At 47.7% G+C, this 25072-nt stretch overlaps 1 protein-coding gene across 4 annotated transcripts; it reads left to right on the top strand.

Annotated features, from left to right (window-relative positions):
- The first annotated feature begins 955 nt into the window (after nt 1–955).
- On the top strand, nt 956–24956 carry DLK2 (delta like non-canonical Notch ligand 2). Of its 4 annotated transcripts, none has more exons than XM_083604428.1 (6): nt 956–1478; nt 6890–6991; nt 14053–14116; nt 19850–19980; nt 20947–21091; nt 21531–24956. In XM_083604428.1, the coding sequence occupies exons 1-6, from the start codon at nt 1094–1096 to the stop codon at nt 22297–22299; spliced, it is 1596 nt and encodes a 531-aa protein (XP_083460554.1). In that variant the 5' UTR covers nt 956–1093; the 3' UTR covers nt 22300–24956. The 4 variants fall into 4 exon arrangements, with proteins under 4 accessions (XP_083460554.1, XP_083460557.1, XP_083460556.1 ...); XM_083604431.1 differs by having other exon boundaries at nt 968–1485; XM_083604430.1 differs by having other exon boundaries at nt 1471–1920.
- The last annotated feature ends 116 nt before the right edge of the window (nt 24957–25072 follow it).

The following is a 25072-nucleotide window of genomic DNA, read 5'->3' as shown; positions in this document are numbered from 1 at the left end:
GACAAACTCTGATTCCATAGCTAATAAAGTTTACTGATGTTTCTGGGTTATTGCTCCATTCAGAATGGCATCTCCCCTGGCTGAAAGATTTAGGATGTCTCTGCTATGTGAGGTAAGGGGTAACACTGGGCTCTTTTGATGAGTAGGAAATTGTTCTACTTTCTCTGCCGGTGCTTAGAGCATGAGATTTACAAGCTGTCAGACCAATGGTTCATGTTAGTGCAGCATGCTGTCTACCAACAGTCTTCTTCTTTGGCGGATCACTCGTAGCCAAGTAAGATTGTCTTCCATAAACATGGTCCGTAAGTGACTGTGAAGGCCAATTCTGGATCCACATGTCCTTCCACAATGGGGACATTGGTTTCTGGGCGGGAGTTGATCACGGTGTGGATCTGCCAAGCGTGCCTTCCTCCAGTGTCTCCGAAAAATTTTACACATCACTTGAGAAGACAGGCGAACTAATACCAGTGTACTGGAAGAACCAAAGATCTACCAACAGTGGCTGGCAGGCAGACACCTCAGTGCGGTTTACAAGTAGGGCATGATGCTGACATCCACCATCTACTACTAAACACAAGCTGCACTTTTGGCTGTCTGTGCTACTCATGACCAACGGATCTGTCCTCCTTTCCTTTCTCTAATCCTTGTCTAAAAGCCGTATATGCTAGTTGGCATTGCAAACATCCTACAGCAATGAATTCTACAAGCTGATTATGGGTGGACTTGTGTTCCCTTTTATTTGCCACAAAACAAATGCCTGTCAATTTCAACAACAACAAAAAATAGATTTGTTTATAAAGGAGAAAAAACAGTTCGGCTCTCTCCATGCTACCGTTGTGAAGTTAGGCAACTTTAAACTGCGGATTTAATAGCCTTATGGATAACAACATGTACGTACACGTGAATTTATTTATAACATTTATACACCACCTTTTCCTCCCAGGTGCTCAAAAGTAGCTTACAAAGTTCTCCCCTCCTCACAACAACCCAGTAAGGTAGGTTAGACTGAGAGGCAGTGCCTGGCCCAAGGCCCCCAGTGAGCTTCAGGTCTGAGCAGTGATTCTGAACTGTCATATTCCAACACAACTTCCCAATGGCATTTACTCTGAAACCTAGATCCTGCCATTTTTGGGTGGAGGGGGAGGAAGAGGGATACCCTCTTGCTCATTCTGCAGGGTTCCTGGGCTGCTGCCTCTGGTGGCACCTAGGCTGCCCCCCAGGATCTCCCACCCCTCCCAGCCACGCAAGGCACCGACCCAGCCAAAGCAGTCATTGGAGGTGGTGGGGCGGCCTACCGTCGGGCCACCTAGGCCCAAGCCCGCGGCCAATTCACGCTGAGATGAGAAAGAGGGAAAGGAGCTCCTGGCCCGGGTGGGGGGGAGGCGCCAATCCTGCTCGTAGTTCATGGAGAGGCGTCTCTCCTCCTCTCTCCCCCCCCCCCCGCTCCCTCCCCCGAGTCTGGGCTGAAGGAGTCGCAGGTGAGAGGTGAGCGGGGCTGGGCAGGCGGCGGGGCTGGGCGTCCGCCTGCGGTTCGGGGGGCCCTGGGCTTCCTGGCTCCTCGCTCCTTTCGCGGCAGTCGGGCTGCGGGAGGCGGAATGTCCCAGGGAGGGAGCAGGGATGTGTAGCCACACGCAGCCCCTGGCAGCCGGCCTGAGCGTGCACGGCGGCGGCGGCAGCAGTAGCGGCGGCGGCGGCTGCTGCAGCAGGCGGAGCAGCAGCAGCGCTTGCAGCGCCAGCAGGAGGAGCGGGGAGGCCAGCAGGCAGCTTGGCCGCCGCGCCTCCCGAACCCCCGGTGCCCGGGCAGCGTAGGGCATGGCAGACCCGCTTGGCCGATCCCCACGCTAGTCTGCGGGCGGGGGGCAGGCAGGCAGGCACGCCCCTAAGGGGAGAAAGGAAAGAGCCGCCGACGCGAGCGCCGAGGTGAGGACGAGGGGAAGTTGCGCGCGTGTGGATAGATGTATGATACGTGTGTGTGTGTGTGTGTGTGTGTGTGTGTGTGTTTGGAGTGGGGTGGCGGCGCCCAAAATGGGAGCGATGTGTGCTGGGGGAAAGCTAGAGGAATGGGGAGGGGAGGGGATCCCAGGGGATGGGGGGGGGAGCTGCAGAGGGTTGGGGGTGTTTGGTTGTGTGTGTGTTTTTTGCCGAAATGGCAGGGAAGCTGGATTTGGGAGGGAGGATCCGACAGCACGCGGGCGAGGAGAGCGCCGGCAACAGCGGCCCGACGGGTGTGGGTGGGAGGTGGAGAGGAGAAAATGGAAGAGATGGCAGATGGGAATGCCTCCGTGGTGCTGCCCCCTTCCTCGGTACCCAGATTCCCCCTTCTTTCTTTTTCTTCTCTTTTCTTTTTTGCTCCCGCGGCTGTGATCGGATGGAGGCTGCTTCGGGATCCTCCCTCCGCATGTGCGCCGCTGCGGGCTGGGCTGGGAGGAAAAGCCTCTCCGCGCTGGGAAGGGGCAGCGATCCATGTGGGCGCAGGGAGGGTTTGCCCTACCTCGGGGTGGGGGCGCCCTCGCCGAGAGGATGCCAGGAGGGATGTCTGCCTGCCTGCCTTCCTGCCTGCCTGGCGGTGGTTGTGGTAGCAGCTACGGCGGGAGCACGTGGGGCTGCGGGGGGCTGCGGGGAGGAGTGATCGGGAGTGGTTCCTTCACCTCTCCGAGGCGGGGAGGCGACCCCACTCCGGGCTAGGAATCCATGGTAGGGCAGCGACATGGTAGGGATCCCAACCTGCCCTGTCCGCCAGCAGGGGCCAAAATGCACAGCACTCGGGACATCAGGCCAGCACGTGGGGCGGGAGGCCTTTTTGGAGACACCCCCATAAGCGAGGTTCTTATCCCTCCGCAGCCCCAAGGGGCTAGTGCAAAAAACAAAAAAAGTCATGTTTTTGCAGTCGCCCCTCGAAGTATCCACACGTTCTAGAAAGCAGCAACATCTCTATAGTGTTGATTGTGAGCCAGTGGACGCTGGTCCATCAAGGTGAGCGGGGCGCTGCTCTCACCTGCCTGCCTTCTCACTTAAATTCATTCATTCCGAGGGCTGGCCCTGGTTGTCAGCTTCCTCCGCCTCAATTTTAGTGCTGCCATTGTAGGACACAGATGGGAGGAGGGGGAGGGGGATCGGGACAAAACTAGAATGAGTGAGTTGCCTCTCTTTGCCTGTCATTGGCTCTCTCTGTTGCCATTGGCTCTGTTGATCTCAGTGGGCGCCAGCCACTACTGCTCCCTAGCATTCTTCAGTCCCTGATTCATTGAGAGCCATTTCACAGGTTACACAGAGACAGGGCAAAACCTGGGCTTTGCCATCAGATGCACAAGCCACAAGGAGCTGGAGGCAGTCATGGCTGCTTAGCACAACTGCCGTTTTTGACAGAGAGGTTCACCTGTTAACCTTCTTAGGTGTGTTTTTAAAACATCTAAGGTATACTCTTAGATGTGCACCTAAAAATACATCGTATGGTACTCGGGATGCTCTATGAGCCCCTCACAGCTTTGCTGCTTGACAAAGATTTTCCGTCTGCAGTTGAGCAATGCATTTCCCCCTTTTCTTGTTAAGGGAGAGATGGCTGGCCCCATGTGAAATTAGGGGTACAGGTTTGGGGGCTAACAGTGGGAAGCTCTGGAGGAGGGAGGCAACATCTACATTTGGGGATAATTTATAGCTTCCTCCCCAGTACATTGTCTCCAATAATCCATTTGACCGAGCCTCTGTTGGTTGTTACTGTAGCAATTCTTCAGCATTTTCTGTTGGCTGCCTAAAGCAGAAAAGCAAACATCCTATCTCCAAATATGCCCAATCCGATAAAATCCACAGACCCTTTTGACCTTGCAGCACAGTTTGCCTGCCTATTGACCTGAAGACCAGTAATCGGAGGGTTCTGTCTGTGAACTCTTGATTTAGTAACTCTGTTACTCAGTCCACTGATTATCCGCTTCCTATGACTTCCATGCAGTTACATAGTCTAGGATGTCATCTTCCCTAAACCTTATAGACCCATCTGGCGACCTCCACTCCAGTTAACCCAAGGAAGCCTCATCCACTTGCAAACCAATATAGACATTCTGAATCCCATTTGTTGTCCCAGGAACGGTTAACTCATTGCTCCCTGCTATGATCAAATAGCCCTCCACTACTTGAGGGAGTGAATCAATTTGTAATGTTGAGAATCCATGGCAGTTGCTTATGCGACACCAGTCATTTTGTGAAGGATACTTCAGCATGCTTCAAGGTATTGAAATTGTTGCTTGAGGAGTAAATACACAAATCGGGGGGGGGGGACAATTAGAAATAAAATGCGTTAGGGTAGCCTTGAACTCCAGGAGGTCATATCTCTGCTTTGGAGATTTTATTGGGAATGGAAAAGAGAAATGACCTTTTCAATGACATGCGGTATTCAGCTGGGTTCCTAACAGCTCAGGAGGAATTGGCTGCCAACTGTTCATCCTTAATCCATAAATTATTTTATAAGATTCACAGGAATCACTTTGCCCTCCTCTGATATGCAGCAGCTGTTCGGCAGCACAAAGTACCACCCCATAACACAATACTTCAGGGTAGGAAATGAAAGAGAATCTTCTGGCCAATTGTAACAACAATTGGCATATGGGGGAAGTAGTAGAGTACAGTTACCCAAAGCAGAATATGACCAGAATTCTATACAGGCTAATAAAAATAACACAGGCTTTTAATAATCAAACATGACTAGAATCTTTATCTGAAAGCTCACCCGAAATATCCTTCTAACATATTCTGTGTCATTGGCAGATGTGGCACAGATGTCATTCTCCCACAATAGAGCTATTAGGTGTCACCTCAGGGTATAAGATCTACGCTACAATCTTACATCAGTTTTATGCCAGTTTGACTAGCTCAGGTTGTCCCAAGAAATCTTAGGAATTGTAGCTTAATGAGAGTAGTGCATATTCTGTTGGAGACTCCTGGCCATTTACTCTCAAAACAGCAGGCCCCAGGGTGCTCAAAGGAGAGGTAATAACTGTTAAACCAATATTTCTCTAGTAGATCGATATGCTGGAGATAGATATGTAGATAGATATGGAGTAGATAGATATGCTGGAGATAAACCCTCAGTGGGTGTGCCCTGGCATTTGAAGAAGAGTAAATATGTGACAGCTGGATAGACTTTGTCTTCTATCCCAAGGACCTCATTCATTTACTACTGTGTTTCAAATATGTTGTATTTCATTGAGGTCTCTCTTTGAAGTAGGAACGTCTTTTCTGTTTCTCCCTTTTGTGCCTGGCTGGGAGAAGAAGAAAAACATTATTTTCGCTGTCTGTCTGTATTTCTTACCAGATCATTTCTACATTTCTTTTGGTTGGATTTATAGCCTCAAATGTACCGCTAGCCACATATATCTGAACATTGTGAACAAATTCTATGCCCATAAGGTAGATAGGCATGAAACGATCCTGTTAAGAATCTGTTTGCTCTGGCTTCCTGATTACTAACTGACTTCTAGCATATGTCTCAGTCAGTTGTTCACACTTCCTTCAATATTGTAATGGCCACAAGCTTTTACACGATAGTAAGTTTGATATTCATCCATTAACAGATGCCAGAGCTTTTATTTAAAATGCAAAGCATAAGATTCACACATGCTGGCCAAATGGTGCCAGCCTATAGCAGTCCTCCTGAGTGCAGCAATACCTTCAAGAGGGTGGGCCTGGGCAGTAGCTTTCTCTCAGCAAAATCCACCTCCCAGGATTACTGTGAGGGTACAGTAGAATTGCCCCTGTATGCTGCTTGGAGTTCTTTGGTGGAAGGTGGGAGCCGAAGCTAAGTGATACAGCAAATGCCTCGCATGCAGGAAAAATTAAGGTCCAAAGTTCAACCCCTGACATCTCCAGTTAAAAGGATTGCATATTTATCTTCACCAGCAAGTCCCAGGATGGGTAGCAGATGATGGAAAATACCTTATCGGTCCAAATAAATGCTGAGTTATATAGACCAATCATCTTACACAGCATAACGCAGCTCCAAATGTTCATAGGGTTGGATGCAAATGTGATAATCCAGTACATAAACCTTATCATCTTAAGAAATGGCAGCAATACTGCTTCAGAGAGATTGATAACGGATGGAAACATCCAAGAGTTGTTCTAGAGGGACATGGGAAGAGCTGTAACTAAAAATCAATTTTTAGCAGTGTTTTAAACATCAGATTGGTGAGCTTCTGATCCTCACCTCTAGAACTCAACCCACACAAAAGTGCTCCTGATTGTATTAACCACCTGCCGAAGACAGTGAAGTTAATTCTCTCCCCCCCCCCCCCGATTCTTAACAGAGTAAGAAGGAGCATCATTACTTAGGCTGTAATCCTATTTTCTTTCATTTGGAAGCAGGCCCCATTGAATTCAATGGGACTTACTTCTGGGCTGACATGCAATTTCATTTTATTTTTGTTCAGCAATTTTCACCCTATTAGCATATATCATCTTATCAGTGCACAACTCAGCACAGCTAGAGGTTTGCATTGAGAAGAAACGCAACACCAATATCGTTTCAAAATTATAGCCTGTGCTTTGGAATATCCTTGGGATGCTTTGATGGGAGATCTCAATGTTGTACGGGTTCAGGGGTGTTCTCTCTTTCTGTGGGGCAGGCGATAGGAGTGTGAAGGTTAAAAAGGGGGGGGTCCTACAAACAGGTGTTTTTTTTTTCACTGCATGGGGGCAGACTCAGAAAGTCCACTGCTCTTGTGCTTTCAGCCTCCAAGCCAAGGGAATTGTTGACGCAGCTGGCATTTGTTTTAAAGAAGAATGGAAACTCATAGAAATAATTGTGTTTGGAATAAGCAATATTAGTGTTTTGGAGCTCTATGATAGCACTGCGGAAGTGCCAACATCCTGGTCTGACTTTGCCTTCATCCCCTTGTAGGTGACTATCTCGGTGGGGCCACACTGACCATGCTCAGGAGCTTCTGTCTTCAGCTCATGTCCTTGCTTTGGATCCTGGTGGCCCATCACCATTTTACACAAGGTGAGGATGAGTTCAGTGTTCCTTTGGTTCCACCTGGGCATGAAGTCTCTTACAGCAGAAAGGTAAAGGGTTCATTCTGCAGCGGTGTGCAGAAACCACCATTTAACTCCCTGTGAATGATTCCTCTTGTTCAAAGAGGTCTCCCTTTCTTCAGGTGCCAGGGAAAAACATATGAGCATAAACGTTACTCAAGTGTGTGGGTTTCATCACTTAGTTGTCCTGTAGAGACTAGAGAGGAGGGAGTCAAACTAAGGTCCACAAGGTAGGGTGGTTATGAGAACATTCCTGTCTACAGGGAAATTGCCTCCTGCTTCCTGCAGGGAGTAACATGCGGCTACTTACTTATTTCAGGAAGGGCCGTAGCTCAGTGGCAGAGCACATCCTTTGTATGCAAAAGGTCCCAGGTTTAATCTTTCGTGTCTCCACTCATGGCTGGGAAAGACTCTTGTCTGAAACCCTGGAACAAAGGGAAACTGCCTTCTACTGAGTCAGACTATTGTTCCACTTAGCGTAGCATTGTTCACACTGTTTGGAAGTGGCTCTCTAGGGTAGCAGATCAGGACTTTCCCCCTGGAGATGATGGGGATTATACCCGGCGCCTTCCTGCATGCAGAGCAGATGCTCTGTCATTGACGTGTTGACCCTGCTGAACTCCATGGATCAATGGTCTGACTCAGTAGAAGGCAGCTTAGTTATTACATGTAAGGAGAGGAATGGTCTAGCCTTCTTTCCTGGTTGTGAGCAAATTAAAATATCGCTGGTTGACCCATCTTGTGTAGCAGACTGAGCTTTGCATGAGATTAGCAGAGCTAGAGGTAAGTTTGTGTCTGTGTGTGCCCTCTCTGCTTCTGTGTGAGTTTGGGTAGACAAATGGTGCTGTACTAGTTGGGTCTGATAATATAGTGCAGCATAGGAAACTCCCGTCCCCAACACATAGGTTTTAGCCAGAGTGGTATCTGGGTTGCCAGCAAGATGGACCTTCTTTGATTAAGCGTAGACTAGATAGATTACAGTGATGCAGTGGTACCTCAGGTTACAGATGCTTCAGGTTCTGCATTTTCGGGTTGTGCACTGTGCTGACCCTGGAAGTACCAGAACGGGTTACTTCCGAGTTTCGGTGCTCATGCATGCGCAGAAGTGCTAAATTGCTCTTTGCGCATGAGCAGAAGCGCCAAATTGCAATATGCGCAGACGCAACGTTGCGGGTTGCAAATGCTGTGGGTTGTGAACATGCCTCCTGCACGGATCACGTTCACAACCCGAGGTTCCACTGTACTGGCAATGGGGCATACATTTTTTTTTCTATGATCATAGACTCATAGAATTGTAAAGGACCCCAAGTACAGGAATCTCACTTATAGCATCCATGAAAGATGGTCATCCAATCTCTGCTTAAAACCCTCTAAGGAAGGAGATACTGAATAAAATTGCTAATAATTGTATAAAGTATCCAAAAAGACAATAGGAAAATGCTGTTCCTAGCTCCATGAATTCCCCTGCTCGTGTCCAGATGGTCTGTTGGATAAATCCAAAGCAGCCTCAGCAAGCAACAGATCTGAGTGGAGGAAGGGGCTTGGGGAAGGGGCTGCTTGACCCTTCCCGCTACAACCATCATTCTGTTCAAAGCTGCCCCCCTCTGTTTTCCACCCAGAGGGGGAGGTGACCTGTGACTACCTCCATGTAGTCAGAAAAGCAGCAGGAGCGTCATCTGCAGTGGGGAAACGGTCAGATAGGAAAGAGTCCAGCAGCTCTTCCTCCGTTCTTTGCTCAGATTAGGGATTTACTGTGGCTGCTTTGCATTGAAAAGACAGGAGGAAAAGCGCAAGGGAGAGTGACATGCAACTAGTACAACATTGAACTGGCCCAAGTGCCAAAGCTTAATACGTTTGTCCCCTGGCATTTGCCCCTGCTGTCCCGGACCCAAGGTGCGATTACTCCCCCCCCCCTTGGTGTTTTTAGGCATGCAGTGACACCTGCTGGACATTCCGTGAAAGGCCTTCAAACGTCCCTGGTACAAGCCATGCCCAGGGGCCAAACTAGACAATACAGTGGCACCTCGGGTTAAGAACTTAATTCGTTCTGGAAGTCTGTTCTTAACCTGAAACTGTTCTTAACCTGAAGTACCACTTTAGCTAATGGGGCCTCCTGCTGCCGCTGCACGATTTCTGTTCTCAACCTGAAGCAAAGTCCTTAACCCGAGGTAATATTTCTGGGTTAGCGGAGTCTGTAACCTGAAGCATCTGTAACCTGAAGTGTATGTAACCCAAGGTACCACTGTACAATAATCACTGTATGATCACAATTGTGTACCTTCTTCACATGTTGTAAAACAGAAGCTGTTGCAAAGGGCTGATCTGAATTATGACCATAGCATGGAGGAAATGTGTGTGTGCTTAAAAAAAACAAAACTCCCCTCTCCCCCGTTTTCCTAACAAAAACCACACATGTACACAAGCTGCTATTTACCATAGGTGGGAAGATGCTATTTGCACTCATAGTTGCTTTCCTTCCAGGGCAAATAGCAGGTCTGGGAGGCAATTTTAGTTACGACAATTATACTGGGGGAAAGACTTATTTCCCCTACCCTTCATGCTACAGTCCAGATAGGCATGGACCAATCTGGTCTTCCACAACTGTTTTTATTTTTAAAGGAGACCATACATAACACCTTTCATCAGGTATGTAACATATTGTTAAGTTTAGCCCTGGGAATATGGGTGTATCTACACCAGAGACTCGTACCGGGTTAAACTCATTCCTTTTCCATTGGGAATTCTGGGAATGGTAGTTTTCTGAGAGGGGCCTATGTATAGGGTTGCCATATTTCAAACAGTGAAAATCCGGACAGAAAAGTTGTCGAGCTTTTTTTTTTTTTGTAAAAACACACACAAAATGCTGTTTTTGAGCTAATTTTATTAAAATGTGGTATAAAACCAATGTAAGTGGATAAGGCTCCCGAGCGCACACGATCCAACAAGATCGTTGGGTCCTGGTCACTTGCGGCACAGCACATGACAGAAGAAAGGTGAAAGTTAGCGGGCAGAAGCAACAGAGCCTTCAGGTGCCGGAAGGGAGGGGATAGGGAGGGAGGGAGGGAGGGAGAGAGAGAGGTGGCAGGACTGGGGAACAAACAGCTCAGTTACAGCCTTGGAGACATTTAAATAAATAAAGAGAAATCAATCCCTTGGAAAGGGTCTGATGCTCATCTCAAGTGCTGGGCCAGAGAAATGGAAATATTGGGGGCCTACAAGTCAAATTTCCAGAGAGCGCCTCAGCTATAGTTGCTTTGAGTATATCTATTCCTCCCTCTGTGCATTCAAGGTAGCAAGGAGTCTCAGTACAGCAGTGTTAGTCCTCCTTCCTCAGATAATGTTTTCCCCCTTAGGCTGGAAAAACAGGAGGTGTCCTGCGCCTTGCTGTGGCTTTCTTTAAGTTGAGGCTTTAGCCAGTCTTGTGCCATGCACTGCAAGCTTAGGCCTGACATCTCCCACCAGCAACAGCTACATCTTCCTTGTACCAATTACAGACTTTTTGTGGGTCATTCTCTCTTGTGACGCTACAAGCCATTCTTAGCACGAAATGTAAGCTTGGGGAAAGGAGGGCACCACTAAGGGAGCCTGGTTGCTAAGGGAAAAGGCTGCAAACCTAAGCATATTTACCAGAGAGAAGGTTGCATTGAATTCAGGGAGGTCCTATTCCTGCATTGCAAGGGGGTTCCAACTCTGTGATTCTATGCAGGGGTGAGGAATCGGCAGCCTACCATGTTGGAATCCACCTCCCATTGGCCCCAGTCAGTGCAGGCAGTGGTCAGGGATGAGGGGAGCTGTAGACCAAAACATCTGCAGGGCACCAGCTGGGTACTCCTGCTTTAGATGATGATTTGTATTGCTTTGGTCACTTCAAAAGGTGGCAAGCTGGCCCAGTTGAGTTTGGGGGCTCTCCAGCAAATTCTGCTGAGTGTGGCCTTCAACCTGTGCTTCACACTTTGATCTGATGGTACCAGTTGGTGCCAGCCTTCATTCTGCAACTGTACTGTGGTGGTTATAGAAATGGCATGGCATTTGTGCTGCAGTGGGGGGAAATGGACTTTATCTTTAAAGGGCAAAGAAGGAGTAGATAGGTATTGTTTCACAAAAATGTAAGGGGTGGGGAATGAATTAAACGTTTCTAAAACAGCATTGCCATGGTGGAGATGTGCAAGATTGAACAGAATGAACAGAAATTAATTAGTTAATTAATTTTAATTTAACGATATTTATTTACTGCTTAATGTATTTTTAAATAGCCATCCAAGCTGGTTGCATTAAATAATAGAAAATATACATAAGAAAATACAATAACACCAACAGACTTTAAAAAGAAGTAGGCATAATATGAAGATAAAAATGCAGGCAAAACACAATTAACTCACTCAGTTACTCCTGAGAGTTCAGTTACCACTCTTCTGAAACAGTTGTATTTTGCGGCAGCTGCGGAGAAAAAGGCAAATTGCATGCTAGGTATCAGTAATGGAATTGAGAAGAAAACTGCTGATATCACAATGCTGTTATGCTGTGTAGTTGGAATACTGTGTACAGCTTTGGTTATTGTACAATATCAAACATCAATAATGATATTGTCGAGTTGGAAAAGGATCAGAAAAGGGCAAGCAAAACTGTCAAGGGGACGGAGCAACTCCTTGTAAGGAAAGCTTGAACTCACAGCTGTCCATGGAGGCGCAGGTCAATTCTGTGTCCAGGGCAACTGTGTACCAGCTCCATCTGGTACGCAGGCTGAGACCCTACTTGCCCACAGACTGTCTCGCCAGAGTGGTGCATGCTGTAGTTATCTCCCGCTTGGACTACTGTAATGTGATCTACATGGGGCTACCTTTGAAGGTGACTCAGAAACTACAGCTAATCCAGAATGCGGCAGCTAGACTGGTGACTGGGGGCGGCCGCCGAGACCATATAACACCGGTCTTGAAAGACCTACATTGGCTAGAGAAACATTTTTCTCCCTCCCTCATAAGATCAGAACTCGTGAACATCCATTGAAGCTGGTTGTTGGAAGATTCAAGACAGGTAAAAGGAAGTTAAACTATGGAACTCGTTCCCACAAGAGGCAATGATGGCCACCATCTTGGGTGGCTTTAAAAGAGAATCAGACAGATTTGGGGAGGATAAGGCTATTGGTGACTACTTGCCGTAGTAAGTAGATTGGAGGCAGTGACCTTTCTGAATACCCGTTGATGGAAACTGCAGGAGAGAGCACTCTTGAGGTCAGGTTCTGCTTGTGGGGTCCCCATAGGTCTTTGCTTGGCCACTGTGAAAATAGGAGACTGGGTTAGATGGGCCACTGGCCTTCTCTGCATTCAGGGTAGGTGTCTTTCTGTGTGTAGGGTGGAGACACGTCAATTTCACCACTGCTTTGTTAAGTTTTAAAATTTAAGATATTGCAGTGCTGGGGGACACAGATCCTCTCCTTAAGTGTGTTTGTGAGGGAAGGACCTTCTCCAGGAAGCGGCAATAGCAGTACAGTCATACCTCGGGTTGAAGTTGCTTCAGGTTGAGCATTTTCGGGTTGCGCTCTGCGGCGACCCGGAAGTAACGGAACACGTTACTTCCGGGTTGCGCCGCATGCGCAGACGCTCAAAATGATGTCATGCACAGAAGCGGCAAATCGCAACCCGTGCAGACGCGGTTTGCGTTCGCTTCAGGATGCGAATGGGGCTCCGGAACGGATCCCATTCACATCCAGAGGTACCACTGTACTGGTGGTAGACAATCCAGTCCAGCATCCTGTTCCCGCAGCGGCCAACCAGATGCCTGCGGGAAGCCTGCAAACTGGTATTCAGGAGCATGAAGAGAGAGCCGGTGTGGTGTAGTGGTTAGAGTGCTGTGCTAGGACCTGGGAGACCAGAGTTCGAATCCCCACTCAGCTGTGAAGTTCACTGGGTGACCTTGGGCCTGTTGCCATATCTCAGCCTAACCTGCCTCACTGGGTTGTAGAACTGTAAAGTTGGAATGTACCTGCCCCCCCCCCCCAAGGCTCATCTAAGTCCAACCCCCTGCAATGAAGGAATCTTAGCTGAAGGTTGGGAGGATAAAATAGGGAGGAGGAGAACCATGTGCACCATCTTAGAGGAAAAGGCGGTAAATAAATGCAATAAGTAAATAAATAAAGTAATCGTGCAAATAACATGTTTATTTTTTAGCAGTGGCATTTGCAAGGTGGATGCAATTAAGTACAGCTGCCACAGGACAACTATTGTAGCATGAGCCCCTCCTCCCCAAAAAGAGATGTCATTTGAAACTAAGGCCACTGGTCCATCTCCCCAGTATTGATTTATTTTCTGGACCAGGAATGACTCTACAGGATTCTGGGCACATATCTCCTCCTACATGGTCCTTTTAGCTTGTGATGCATCGAAAGCAGGTGCTCTTAACACATGAGCTATGGTCCACTATCCATCCTGAGGGGAAAAAACAGTGTGTTGCTTATTTGGAAAGTTGATTGTTGCTTCTGCTTCATTTCTTTTTTGCGCTTAATTATTATTGTTTGCATCCTCCTGCCTGATGGTTCACTGACCTATATCTGTGTTGCGATTTTCTCCGGAAGGGCAGTTCTGTTCTGTATTATTGCAACGTTGAGCTTGATCTCAGTCTGTCGATTGCATATTTAAAAATTTCCCTAAAATATATATTTAAGGGGGAGGGGGACAACAAGCAGCATGTGTTCCCAGCTACAAAATATGGAGCCTCCCACAGCTAAGAAAAATCAGCACTTCGACACTCTGAAGATTAAGGGAAGACAGCATGAATGGCATGCAATAAATGGGTAGAAACGCTTCCATTTATTGCACTAGAAACTGGTCTTGTGATATTACAGATGGCAGGGAGAGGTCATACACAACTGGGATAAGTATATGCTGGAAAGGAAAATGGATTCTACACACTTCTGCCCCAACCTGGCAAATTTGTGATGGGTTCACCAGCCTTTTTCTGCTGACACAAGTTAGCCATAGCTTGGAGTTCTGACTTCCTGGTGCAATAAATCCTGCTCTCCGCTTTGCCTTGCAGGTGATGACTGCAGTGACCACTGTAACTTGGCTCATGGAAGCTGTGACGAGGACGGCAAATGCAGGTAAAACTATACTTGGGTGCTGTTAAAGGAGAGGGCTGCTCAAACACGGCGTCACTCCAAACCCTGCACATTTTGTGCCAACCACCCCAAGAAGTAGTCTCCTATAAGCTTCTACTCTCAGAGTTGGCCCAATACATTTTGCTGCCTGGTGCGACAAAGGGCAAGATGGCGTCCCCTCCCGTTCAGTGTATAGAAGCTGACTGAACTAGCCATTAGTTTTTATTGCAACACCGGTGTTGCGACAGCCGTGCCTGAGGACAGCAGGCTGGCCTAGGGGGTGCAAAGTTGGCTGTGTGGCACACACAGATGTTTTCTGCAACCAGGGCCAGCCCACCCATGAAGCAAGGGGAGGGGACTGCCTCAGGTAGCAGGATCTGTAGGAACAGCAGATCCAGCCTCTAAGGAATGCGTTGCCCGATTATGCTGCCACTGCTGCAACAGCTGTGGCATGTTTCTTGGAGGTCAAATCTGCTGCCTCCTCAGCAGCACCCCCATGCCACCCCTACAGTGGCCTCTTGTGAATATGAGGTACTGCTGGTCTCCCCTCACCTTTGGGGAGGAAATGGTGGGAGCTGCCCTCTGGGGTCATCTGGGTTCTGCACCCGCCTGGTGCTTCAAAGCAGGCTGCCCCCTCCCCCCACCATTCCCACTTAAACCACCAGGTAAGGTTTATTTTATTTTAAAATAAATTTTATTTTTCAGGTTTACAGAGAGACAAATCCAATTTTTCCCCAATAAGCATTTATAGTTTGACTTCCTCCCCCATCCTTTTTGCAGTTTCTTATATTTTATAAAAATTAATACCTTCATTTCCCTCATTATTCCAATTAATGTAAGGTTGATTTTATTCCCTCCCTTGTTCCCAGTGTAGATCTTCACTCCCCCCTTGTTCCCGATGTAAATTTTTGCTCCCCTCTTGTTCCTGATATAGATCTTCACTCACCCCTGGATGGGTGGGCGCCATTTTGTTGCTTGCCTCAGGTGTCAAAATGTCTTGGGCCAGGCCTGCTCCAACCCCATGCTGCCATTCCTCCCCACCTTCTTGCCTCTGCTGCCTGAGGCAGCTGCTTCATTACTTATAGGTCTGGCCCTGCCGGTTTTTCATCCAAAAGTCCACTTCATAGGTAACATTTTTTTCTACATTAAAAAAATCTCCATGCATGCCAAAACATATGTACATTTTCCTGTGTTAAGTGGGATATTTAAGTTTATCTCACCACCAGTCCATTGGTAAGATGGCCACTGTGTGCAGCTGTTGTCTGCTTCATGAACAAAAGAGATTGTTTCTCCATATATATCACACTTTCCTAATAGGGATGTTATTTCCATTTATGAAAAATGTCACATTTGAAGCAACTTGAATGGATGCAATGAACACACTTTATGTTAGCCTTATGAACAAATCAACCAATGTTGCTTGCTCTCATTTAAAGAAAGCCCCTCCCCTCCAAAAAACTAGAATGGTTGCCCAAATATACCCATGCTGTTCATTTGTGAAATAAAATTTCATTGTTGTTGCTAGCCTTTCTAGTTTAGTTAATCATAGCTAATTCTTACTCACCATAGACAACCAAGGAAGTTGCTATTTACACGTCTGAATCATGGGCTCGGTTTGCATAATCTTGTTTCATTTGCATGCTTTCAGTCTGGGAAAAGTGAGTTTATTTCCCCACCTTCGTCTTTTTCACAGCATTTTACAGTGAATGGAAGAGAGTGCTTTGTGTGAGGGATTTGAACCCACTGTGTATCACTGAAGTGTGTGGGTCATGTCTGAGAGCCAGGGAGGAAGCACAGATCCAAGTTGAAAGAGATTGCAGCAGATAATTTTGCAGATAATTGCATATGGATTTTCTCTATAAACTTGAGGGCTAGAAATTTACTTTGAAATTTAATTAATAGTGATATTTTTCAGGGATCCAAATTCTGGCCCACCCAGAATAATGGAATATTTACAGTCCTTTGTTTTGGTAGCCATTTTTAGGGTAGATGTTGACTTGTTTTGCAAAAAATCTCCCTTGAATGGTGAGCATCCTTCTTAATCTGATGGGTTGTTCTTTTGGTCTCTGGAGAACAGATTATTTAATCCATCTATTTGCATCTGGGCAGAGAGATCAGTCAACCTGCTATAGGATACTGCAGCCTCAAACAGCTGCTGAAGAGCAGTGTCAAAGGGCATTGCCCGTTCAGCACCTGCTTACACTACTGAGGCTTTGTATTGTTTTTTATGGCATTTTACAGTGCAATAAAACATCCCACATATGACACTCCCCAGAATGGGTGGATAATAGCATTTCAAAAGTTTTATAATTTTATATGACTGTTCTGTGTTACCAGCCAACATTGCACAAGCTTTCGGATAACATATGCTGATCACTAGAAGTTGCAGCTAGGAAATACCTGAGCTGCTAGGCTGTTTTTGTCTTTTATTACATTTATTTTGAATTGCCTAAATAAAGGCCTTGAAAACCAGGGTTTTCAGCTGAAGACGGGAGAGGCTTTTGCATAGATTCTATTTTAGATCCTCCTAAATCCCAGGATTTCAAATGGGCTCATTTCCTATGAAACAGCTTAACAGTATCAAAGAAACATGGGTAAGATAACTTGCTACAACACCGCAATAAGTTTCAGACAGTATTTTGAGAGTTTTACAGTTGTAATACTGTACTGTTGCCATCCCTGGGTTGCATGCTTGGAGCAGGCCTCCTTTTCCAACCCAGCGCTGGATTTGGCAGTAGGAAACACATCCACACTGCATGCGTCTTGTCCTGGCACACTGTCACTAATACAACAATTTTCAAAGCAAAAAAAAAAGTCATTTACAGAGCAACCCAATATGCACATTATGCTGGGGCTGGCAATTTGCCACCGTTGTGTTAGTGCAACAGCCTCTTCTATCTAATGAAATGCTCAACCCAGGTAGGAAGGGGAAACCACAGCAAATGCATGGTGTTGGTGAGGGAGGGAGAGAAAATAGGGAGTGGTGGCATCTGAGGGCTCTGCCAGGGCTCATGCCTCAGTCTCTCTCTCTCTCCCCCCCGCCAAGCCATTCACCTTTGGGAGTTGTAGCAGAACTCTGTGTTTGCGGTGGCTGTTTGTTCTTCTCCTTGCATATGAGCTATGTTCCTACAAAGCAGCTGCAATGGATGCAGAAACACACCTGACATTCTGACAACTATCCGCTCCCATCAAGCACAGATGTTCTTCAGGGCTAGGCAACCTCCCAGATCTTTCCAGATGCTGTTGGATACCAACTCCCATCAGCCCCAGCCAGTAGCCAGTTGTCAGAGAGGATGTAAGTTGCAGTCCAACAACATCTGGAAAGCCACAGGTTCCTCATTTCTGCATTATAAGACGTGTCCCTCTTTCTCCCGCTTACCTGTTCAGAATGCTCTCTCCCTCAATTGTTGGAGAGGAGGTTGGGTGTTTGAACATGGTTCCCTGAGGCAAGGTACCTGTTAAAGGGTCTGGAAGGAGAAGTGTTAGCAGTGTGAGCAAGTTCCCTCGCATGCTCAGGAGATGATGTTTGTGCAAAGTGCCCCTTTTGTGGTCTACCAGCCAATTTTATCCAGCGTCCGCTGGCTGTTGGGATTGTAACCAAAGAATGGCGCCATAGGTGGCCCCAGCAAAGTCCTTTCTTATGTTCTTTGACAAGAGCACATACTCAAGATCACAGACCAGTTGTATCGTGGCTGTTAATAGATACTAGGCACGCACTTGTGCTATGCAATTTAACACACATTGGCTGTTGAAGGGGTTTCTATGTTCTATACATTTTTTTTAACGTGGACCAAAAAAGATTGAAGTCAGCCTGCCCCTGCCCCAGCCCCACCCTGAAGACATCAGAGACCCAGGACTGATGGAAAAAGCCTGTGATTGTGTAGTTCAAGATGTACCTCTTCCAAGAAGGGCATCTTTCTTCACTGCAACTGAAGGATGGGGGCAGACGTTGATCTTTCCATTGGTCAACAGAGTTGTCCTGTGCAGACCAAGTTGCTTTTTTGTGTGGGGGCCTCACCCTTGACTTTATGTTTTCTGATTTTTATCCCTTCGGCACGCCCAAGGTGGATTTTTTCAATGCAAAGCAGATGCCATTTTTTAATGCTGTATTTCCCCCACTTGGTTTGTGGTTTGTGAAGGGTATACGTCTCGTTTCAGTGATTCCTTTTTTGCAGCTATGCAAATGGGGAGCCTGAGCTTGTGTCTCTGCACCACTCCCTCAGAGTGGCAGGAATGTGCAGCCGTGCATTTATCTGCCATTGAAAGAGAAGAACTCTGTAGGGGAGGCGCAGAGGAGCAAAATCCCCACCCACAGGTATGGCGCGAAAAAGAAACTACGCCCACAAAACCTGGGCTCAGTCTTTTTGGCACTGACTCACTGATTGCAGAGTAAACACAGGACTTGCATCTAATTAGTTGCAAGGAACAGAGAGGCATGAGCATAGTACGAATCCCGTGTATCACTGCTTGATCTTTGGTAAGCTGCAGCACTGGGGAAACCCAGCCAGATGGGTGGGGTGTAAATAATAAATTATTACTATAGTCTAGTTATAAGTGTGGTGAACAAGGCTTGCCATGAGTCATGTCTTGGTACATCCTTCCATTTTAGTTTTATCTTCCAATATTTTCTCAATATACTTTAAAATATGGGGGGGGAGGTGCTTGATATGTGTGCATTTGCACAAAGAAAAAGTAGCCTGTGATATGCCATTGCCAGCAGCCCAATCTTAGGCAGGTTTACTCAAAAACAGGTCCCCTTAGTTCAGGGCGATGCACTCCTGAGTAAGGGTGTATAGCAGGGGTGGACAATGTGATGCCTTCAAAAGTTGCTGGACTCCAACTCCCATCAGTTCAAGCCAGCATGGCCAGTGGACAGGGATGATGGGAGTTGTAGTCCAGCAACATCTTAAGGGCACCACGTTCCCTACGCTCCTGGACCGCAGCCTTAAGGTTTGGCACCGGCGCATTCCTATTCTCTCTGAAAACAAGGTTCTGGGATGGAAAAGAAACAGTAGTAAAAGCAGAGTTTCCTGCCGATCTTGCACATCAGGTGTACAGCCCAGATTGTCCCTCCTGACCTATGGCAAAACCCCAAGGCAAATACCAAGGCTGGAGATTCCTCTTCTGTGCCCACCCACACATTTCTTAAAATAGAGATAATTTTCTCACTGTCCCCAGGCAATCATTAGACAGGCGGCAATCTTGGCTGGTTGACGCTCTTCACCAAAACTCATAAGCCCCACCTCTCCTCTTGCCTCCTGCCCAAAGTGCCTCCATTTTGCCTCACCCTTGGCTCCATCCTGCTGCTGCTGCTGCTCCCTTCACGAATTCCCCTCACATTCTTGTGCGAGGTACTTCTTCCTATCATGCCATTGAGACCGAAAAGGATCCTGGATCCTGCCTCCACCCATCACCAGGAACAGAGACCATTGGTGGATCTACACACAGGGGTGCTATAAATAAGTCAGAAATTAAATCATTATAACAACCACACACACACACACACAAAAAAAATCACATAGAATTATTTTATTTTTTTGCTCTCTGGCACCATCTGGTGTTGCATGTTATAATGCATTCAAAACGTTGTTTTTTGACTAATGCAGCTGAGTCCCATGACTATGAAACGCCAGTCTAATGCCTTGCGATGTTTACTGCACATGGCTTTGTTAGTGCCTTTGCTTGGTGCCTGCGGTGGCGTTCTCCTGCTCTGACTTTCTGGTTTTCCTTCTGCAGGTGTGACAAAGGCTGGGAAGGGGAATACTGTGAACAGTGTGTGAGGATGCCAGGCTGCAAGCATGGGACGTGCCACCAACCCTGGCAATGCATCTGCCAAAGTGGCTGGGCTGGCAAGCTGTGCAAGAAAGGTGCGTCACTCCACTTGGAACAGGGTGGGGACTTATTGAGGAGAGTGGGGACGACAGGGAAAGGAGGGCACTGCAGTAGAAGCTTATTGGGAAGCTGCCTTATACCAAGCCAGAACACATGGGCTGGTACCTGCTCTCCAGAGTTTCAGACAATAGCTTCTGCTGCTGCTGCCTTGAAAGGCTGAAACTCGGGTCCTCTGCATACACAACACATTCACTACCGACGAATGATGCCATTTCCAAACAACAGCAATTCAGCTTTAACAGAAGAACCACACAGCCTTATTAGCAGCAGTAATTCGGCTGTCTTCCCATTTTCTGCTTTGAGGCCTCCCTGGAGAAAACAACTACTTTTGCTATTGACTCCAATACTTCCCAGCTACATGAAGTTGTCCTAAGGCCTTGGAGAACCACTGCTAGTCAGAATACTTTGGAAGTCGAGCGGAATCCGTTCTGGAAGTCCTTTCGACTTCCAAAACGTTCGGAAACCAAAGCACGGCTTTTGATTTGATGCAGGAACCTCCTGCAGCCAATCGGAAGCCCCATTGGATGTTTGGGTTCCAAAGAATGTTCACAAACCAGAACACTCACTTCTGGTTTTGCAGCGTTCGGGAGCCAAAGCGTCTGAGTACCAAGGCATTCGGGATCCAAGGTACAACTGTACGCAGTGCTGGGCTAGGAGGAAGTAAGGCAGCTTCTTCTGCTCCAATACAGGAGCCCACTTCCACCTTCAGAATCAGTGGCCTCGTGCCTCTGAAGAGCAGGGGACATCCGGTTGGACACTGGGAAGGAGGATGCTGTGCTAGCTGGCCACCTTTTCTTTGTACAGCCTGCAGTATCACAGTAAATTTTAAAAAAGAGAGAACTTTTATGTGTGGGTGAGGGTGTCTGGCATGAAAACCCAGCCCTGAGTACTTTTGACCTGCATTTTCTCCTCGTCCTCCTCTTTCCCCCCATCTCTTTCAGACGTGCATGTCTGTGAGCACCAGACCCCATGCCAGAATGGAGCCCAGTGCGTCTACGACCGAGATGGGGAATATTCTTGCCTGTGCCTTGAAGGATTCCATGGAAAGAACTGTGAGCTGAAGACGGGGCCATGTGATAAGGCAGGGTGAGAGATCCTAGCAGAAATAGATGGGAGGAAAGGCAGGTGCAAGGAGCAAAACCTTTTGAAGGCTCCAGTCCTTTACCTAGGAGTAAGTCCCATTAAGCTCAGTAGGGCTTACTTCTGAGTGAACACGTATAGGATCAGCCGTAAAAGGCTTTAAAATGCACCATTTCACGAACAAGGATTTCAAGGCAGCGTTCAGTTTTATGACAATTTTTTGTTGTTATTTTTTCCTGTGTGGTTTATTTTTGCATGCACCTTTTACGTGCACTTAGAAGCCACTCAGCGTGGCTGGGGCAACCCAGTCAGATGGGTGGGGTACAAATAATAAAATAATAACTGTTATTAGAAATGCTAACGGTTAAGGGGTATTTAAACAGATGAATAAAATGTAGGGCGGCCCATATGGGTGTTGTGATCGGTCCCCATTCCCTCCTTTCAGGTCCCCTTGCAAGAATGGCGGAGAGTGCCTGGACCAGAACGGCTTTGCTAACAACTACACCTGCAAGTGCCTGGCAGGATTCATTGGCACCCACTGCGAGATTGACGTCGACGATTGCCTGATGCGTCCCTGTGCCAACGGTGCCACCTGCCTCGACGGCATCAACCGCTTCTCCTGCCAATGCCCCACTGGCTTTGAAGGGCGTTTCTGCAGCATCAACGTTGACGACTGCGCCAGCCAGCCGTGCAGAAATGGGGCAAAGTGCTACGACCGCGTCAACGATTTCGATTGTCTGTGTCCCGAGGGCTTTGCTGGCAAGACCTGTGAGCTCCTTGCTCCGGAGCCGACGTGGGTCACCGCGTTTCACGCTGATCCCAAGGGGCACGGCAACGACGTCGTGAGAAGCACGGCCAGCAGCAACCCTTGGACAACCCAGTCTGAGTCCGTCCGGGTTGTGGTGACTGGGAAGCGGGTCACTACCTACAGTGAGAAATCAAACGGGGGAGGGCTGTTGATCTCCGTGAAAGAGGTGGTGACTCAGCAGGACTCGGGGCTGAGTCAGTCGCAGCTGATTTTAGTGCTGGTGTTTGGGCTGCTCACGGCCCTCCTAGTCTTGGTAACTGTGTTGGTGCTGCTGAAGAACTGGCAGAGGGGACGCCGGAGGTGCCAAAGCCCCTCGCAGTCTGCAAGGAAACTCCAGGACCAAGAGTGCCAAGTGGGCATGTTGAGTACGGTCTTGATAGAACCCAGGAAAACGACTGAGCTGTAAGGACCCCCCTGAGTCGGAGCCTGGCTGACCTCTGTACACCCACCAGATGAGTCAAGGAATTCTCCAAGCAGCGTCCAGGGGGATGCTCTGGCCGTCCGCCTCCAAAGCACTGCGGGCTCTGGTCGAACTCAAGGCCGTGCATCGCCAGGGAAGAGGATGTCCACGAGGCAGCAGAGCCTTTGCTTGAAAGCGGAGTCCTTGAATGCATGCAGCTTAAAGCCACTGGCTTGGTGGCAGCAACGCCTTAAGGGCAGCCAAGGAAGTGCTGGGTCACGATAAAGCCAGGGCTGGAAACAGCAAGCAAGATAGGTGGATGTCATCCCACAAGCGCTCCAAGGGAGTTGCTAGAATGAGGCTAAGCATGCCAGGACAGGTTGTAGTATTTGGCTAAGCCCTTAAGCATCTGGTAACTCTTGGTCAGAGTCATTGGAGGTATCCTATGGCCTGTCTGTTTACTCAAGGGGGCCCAGGAACTGCTCTGTGTATGCCCCACCACCACCCTCTAGCACAGGTGATATGGGACCCCCATTCTGCCTAGAGGCCTTTCAGTCTGTTTTCAAACCCCATAAGCTCTCCTAAGGACCTTGTGGTGCCATGAGCCACTTTGCTGCCTACATTGACCATTCTAGATCATTGTCTTGCCCATTGTGTCCTGTACTATGTTCGGTCTTGATCTGGCTGCAAATGTTTGGAACCTCTGAAACAATACCCTTCTCTTCCCCTCCTCCCTGAAAGGTTTATTCAGACCCTGATTTCACACATCGTACTCCCTAGAACCTCATTTTCTCAGCTCTGGTGTCAGGAAGGGTCAAAAGCAAGCACCAAGCCAACTTCCCCTTCTCAGTCTCAGATTGCTGGCCTGAGACTCTTCACTTGCCGGAAAAGAAATGGCTGTGTATGAAGCTGGAAATATGAGGCCTAGCAATCCTGATTCCAAGGCCTGATGTCTGTGAGAGATCAAACTTGGGAGCGAACCAGAAGCAACCAGGATAGCACTTTTCAGTAGCACATGTTGAACCATACTGATGCCTTAAGGCAAAAAAGTATGCTTCCAAGGATGTATCCCAAAACATTGGTCCATCAAGCCTGGTAGTGTCTGCACTGACTGGCAACAGCTCTTCAGGGTTTCAAATTGGGGGTCTTTCTCAGCCCTTCCTGAAGTTGGTGAGGATGGAGCCTGAGATCTTTTGCATGCAAAGGTTCTGTTCTGTCACTACAAACAGTTATTCTCCTTCCCCAAGTGGAAGTAAAGGCGGTGGGTGATCTCATAAAACAATTCATATTTGGCTACATAGTGACAGCAATGAAGGCAGTACAGTGGTACCTCGGGTTAAGTACTTAATTCGTTCCGGAGGTCCGTTCTTAACCTGAAACTGTTCTTAACCTGAAGCACCACTTTAGCTAATGGGCCTCCTGCTGCTGCCGCGTCACTGGAGCCTGATTTCTGTTCTTATCTTGAAGCAAAGTTCTTAATCGAAGCACTATTTCTGGTTAGCGGAGTGTGTAACCTGAAGCGTATGTAACCTGAAGCGTATGTAACCCAAGGTACCACTGTACACACATTTGGAAAAGGGTTGGAAAACTCATTCAAAGACCCATTTGCTGGAGGGCAAGACAGTCTGTATAAACACTGTCTACATTTGGGTGCATGTGCTTGGTGCACGTCAAAATGCAGGTGGTGTCTATGCACACTGTTGCTCTCATCTTGATGCACCCTTATGTTTGTGTAGGTAGAGATGCTCATCTGGAGAGGGGTGCTTGGGGTGCTCTGTTGGCCCTGCCTCCAACTCCCGCCTCTGACTTCCGCCTTTCTAACTTCTGCAGAGAACCTGCGTACATACAGATCCAGCATTTTTAGGATCACAACACACAATCTGTGTCCTACAAATATGGAAGGTACAAACTGCACATTCAGAGTCTATTTGCATCGAACTGTATGCACACAGTCCCTTGCGGAAAATACCAACAAACAGAGGTCACAGGTGGGATCAGTAAGCAGAATAACATTTCGACCCAGGGTTGGGCTTCAGACTGGGGGTAATGCAGCTTCGTAGTCACGACAGATACCAGTCTGGTTGCCAAGGCAACGGGGACCTGTTCCTCCTGCTGCCTTAAACGTTTCTGCTCCCTTTTGAGGGAATACTCCCTAGGTGTTTTTTTTTTTAAATCCCCCCAAAATGGCAGATGCTCTTTGAGAGGCACAAAAATGATTATAGAACTTTTATTCCCACCCCTGTTTTCAGCTCAGCCTTCAAATCTCCTGTTTTAATAAGTAACACAACTGAGTCAGAAGGAGATATGGTAAACAGTTCCCTTACCTTCAGTGGCAAAGTGCACCCCATTCAATAGGGCCAGTTCCACTTCAGGCATGCCAGAGACAGTGGTCTCTCTGTCAGGGTCGTCCCTGAGGCTGTGGCTTAGGTACACCATGCAGGTTTTCCTCATTGACCTCCCTTGTTCTTTCCCCTCTGACCCCAAAATAAGAATACATGAGCACCCTAGTTTCATGGTCAAGGAGCTATAGGTTACATGTCTGGAAATGCAACTTGAGTAAAGCAAAAAAAAAGGGGGGGGATTTCACCATAAATATTATTTTTGTAATACACAGTTGATGAATGGTTGTAACTTTATAAAATAAATTCAGGAAATTGAGTATATGAACCAGCACCTTCCTGCTCCCCTCCATAGACTTCCCCTCTCTTGGATGATGTCATTCCATGCCTTGTCCCATCACGTACCACTGGGCCCATCTCCAAACCACAATGGTTACCCT

The sequence above is a fragment of the Podarcis filfolensis genome (genome assembly GCF_964270895.1).
Source record: "Podarcis filfolensis genome assembly, chromosome: 3".
NCBI classification, from domain to species: Eukaryota; Metazoa; Chordata; class Lepidosauria; order Squamata; family Lacertidae; genus Podarcis; species Podarcis filfolensis.
Note: the sequence above shows the minus strand (reverse complement) of the source record. Positions and strands in the feature narration are given on the sequence as shown.

Coding starts and splice junctions, on each gene's coding strand:
- DLK2 (XM_083604428.1), top strand. CDS start 1,094: ATGGCATTTACTCTGAAACCTAGATCCTGCCATTTTTGGGTGGAGGGG. Junction 1,479..6,889: donor CTGGGCTGAAGGAGTCGCAG/GTGAGAGGTGAG, acceptor ATCCCCTTGTAG/GTGACTATCTCGGTGGGGCC. Junction 14,117..19,849: donor GACGAGGACGGCAAATGCAG/GTAAAACTATAC, acceptor TTCCTTCTGCAG/GTGTGACAAAGGCTGGGAAG.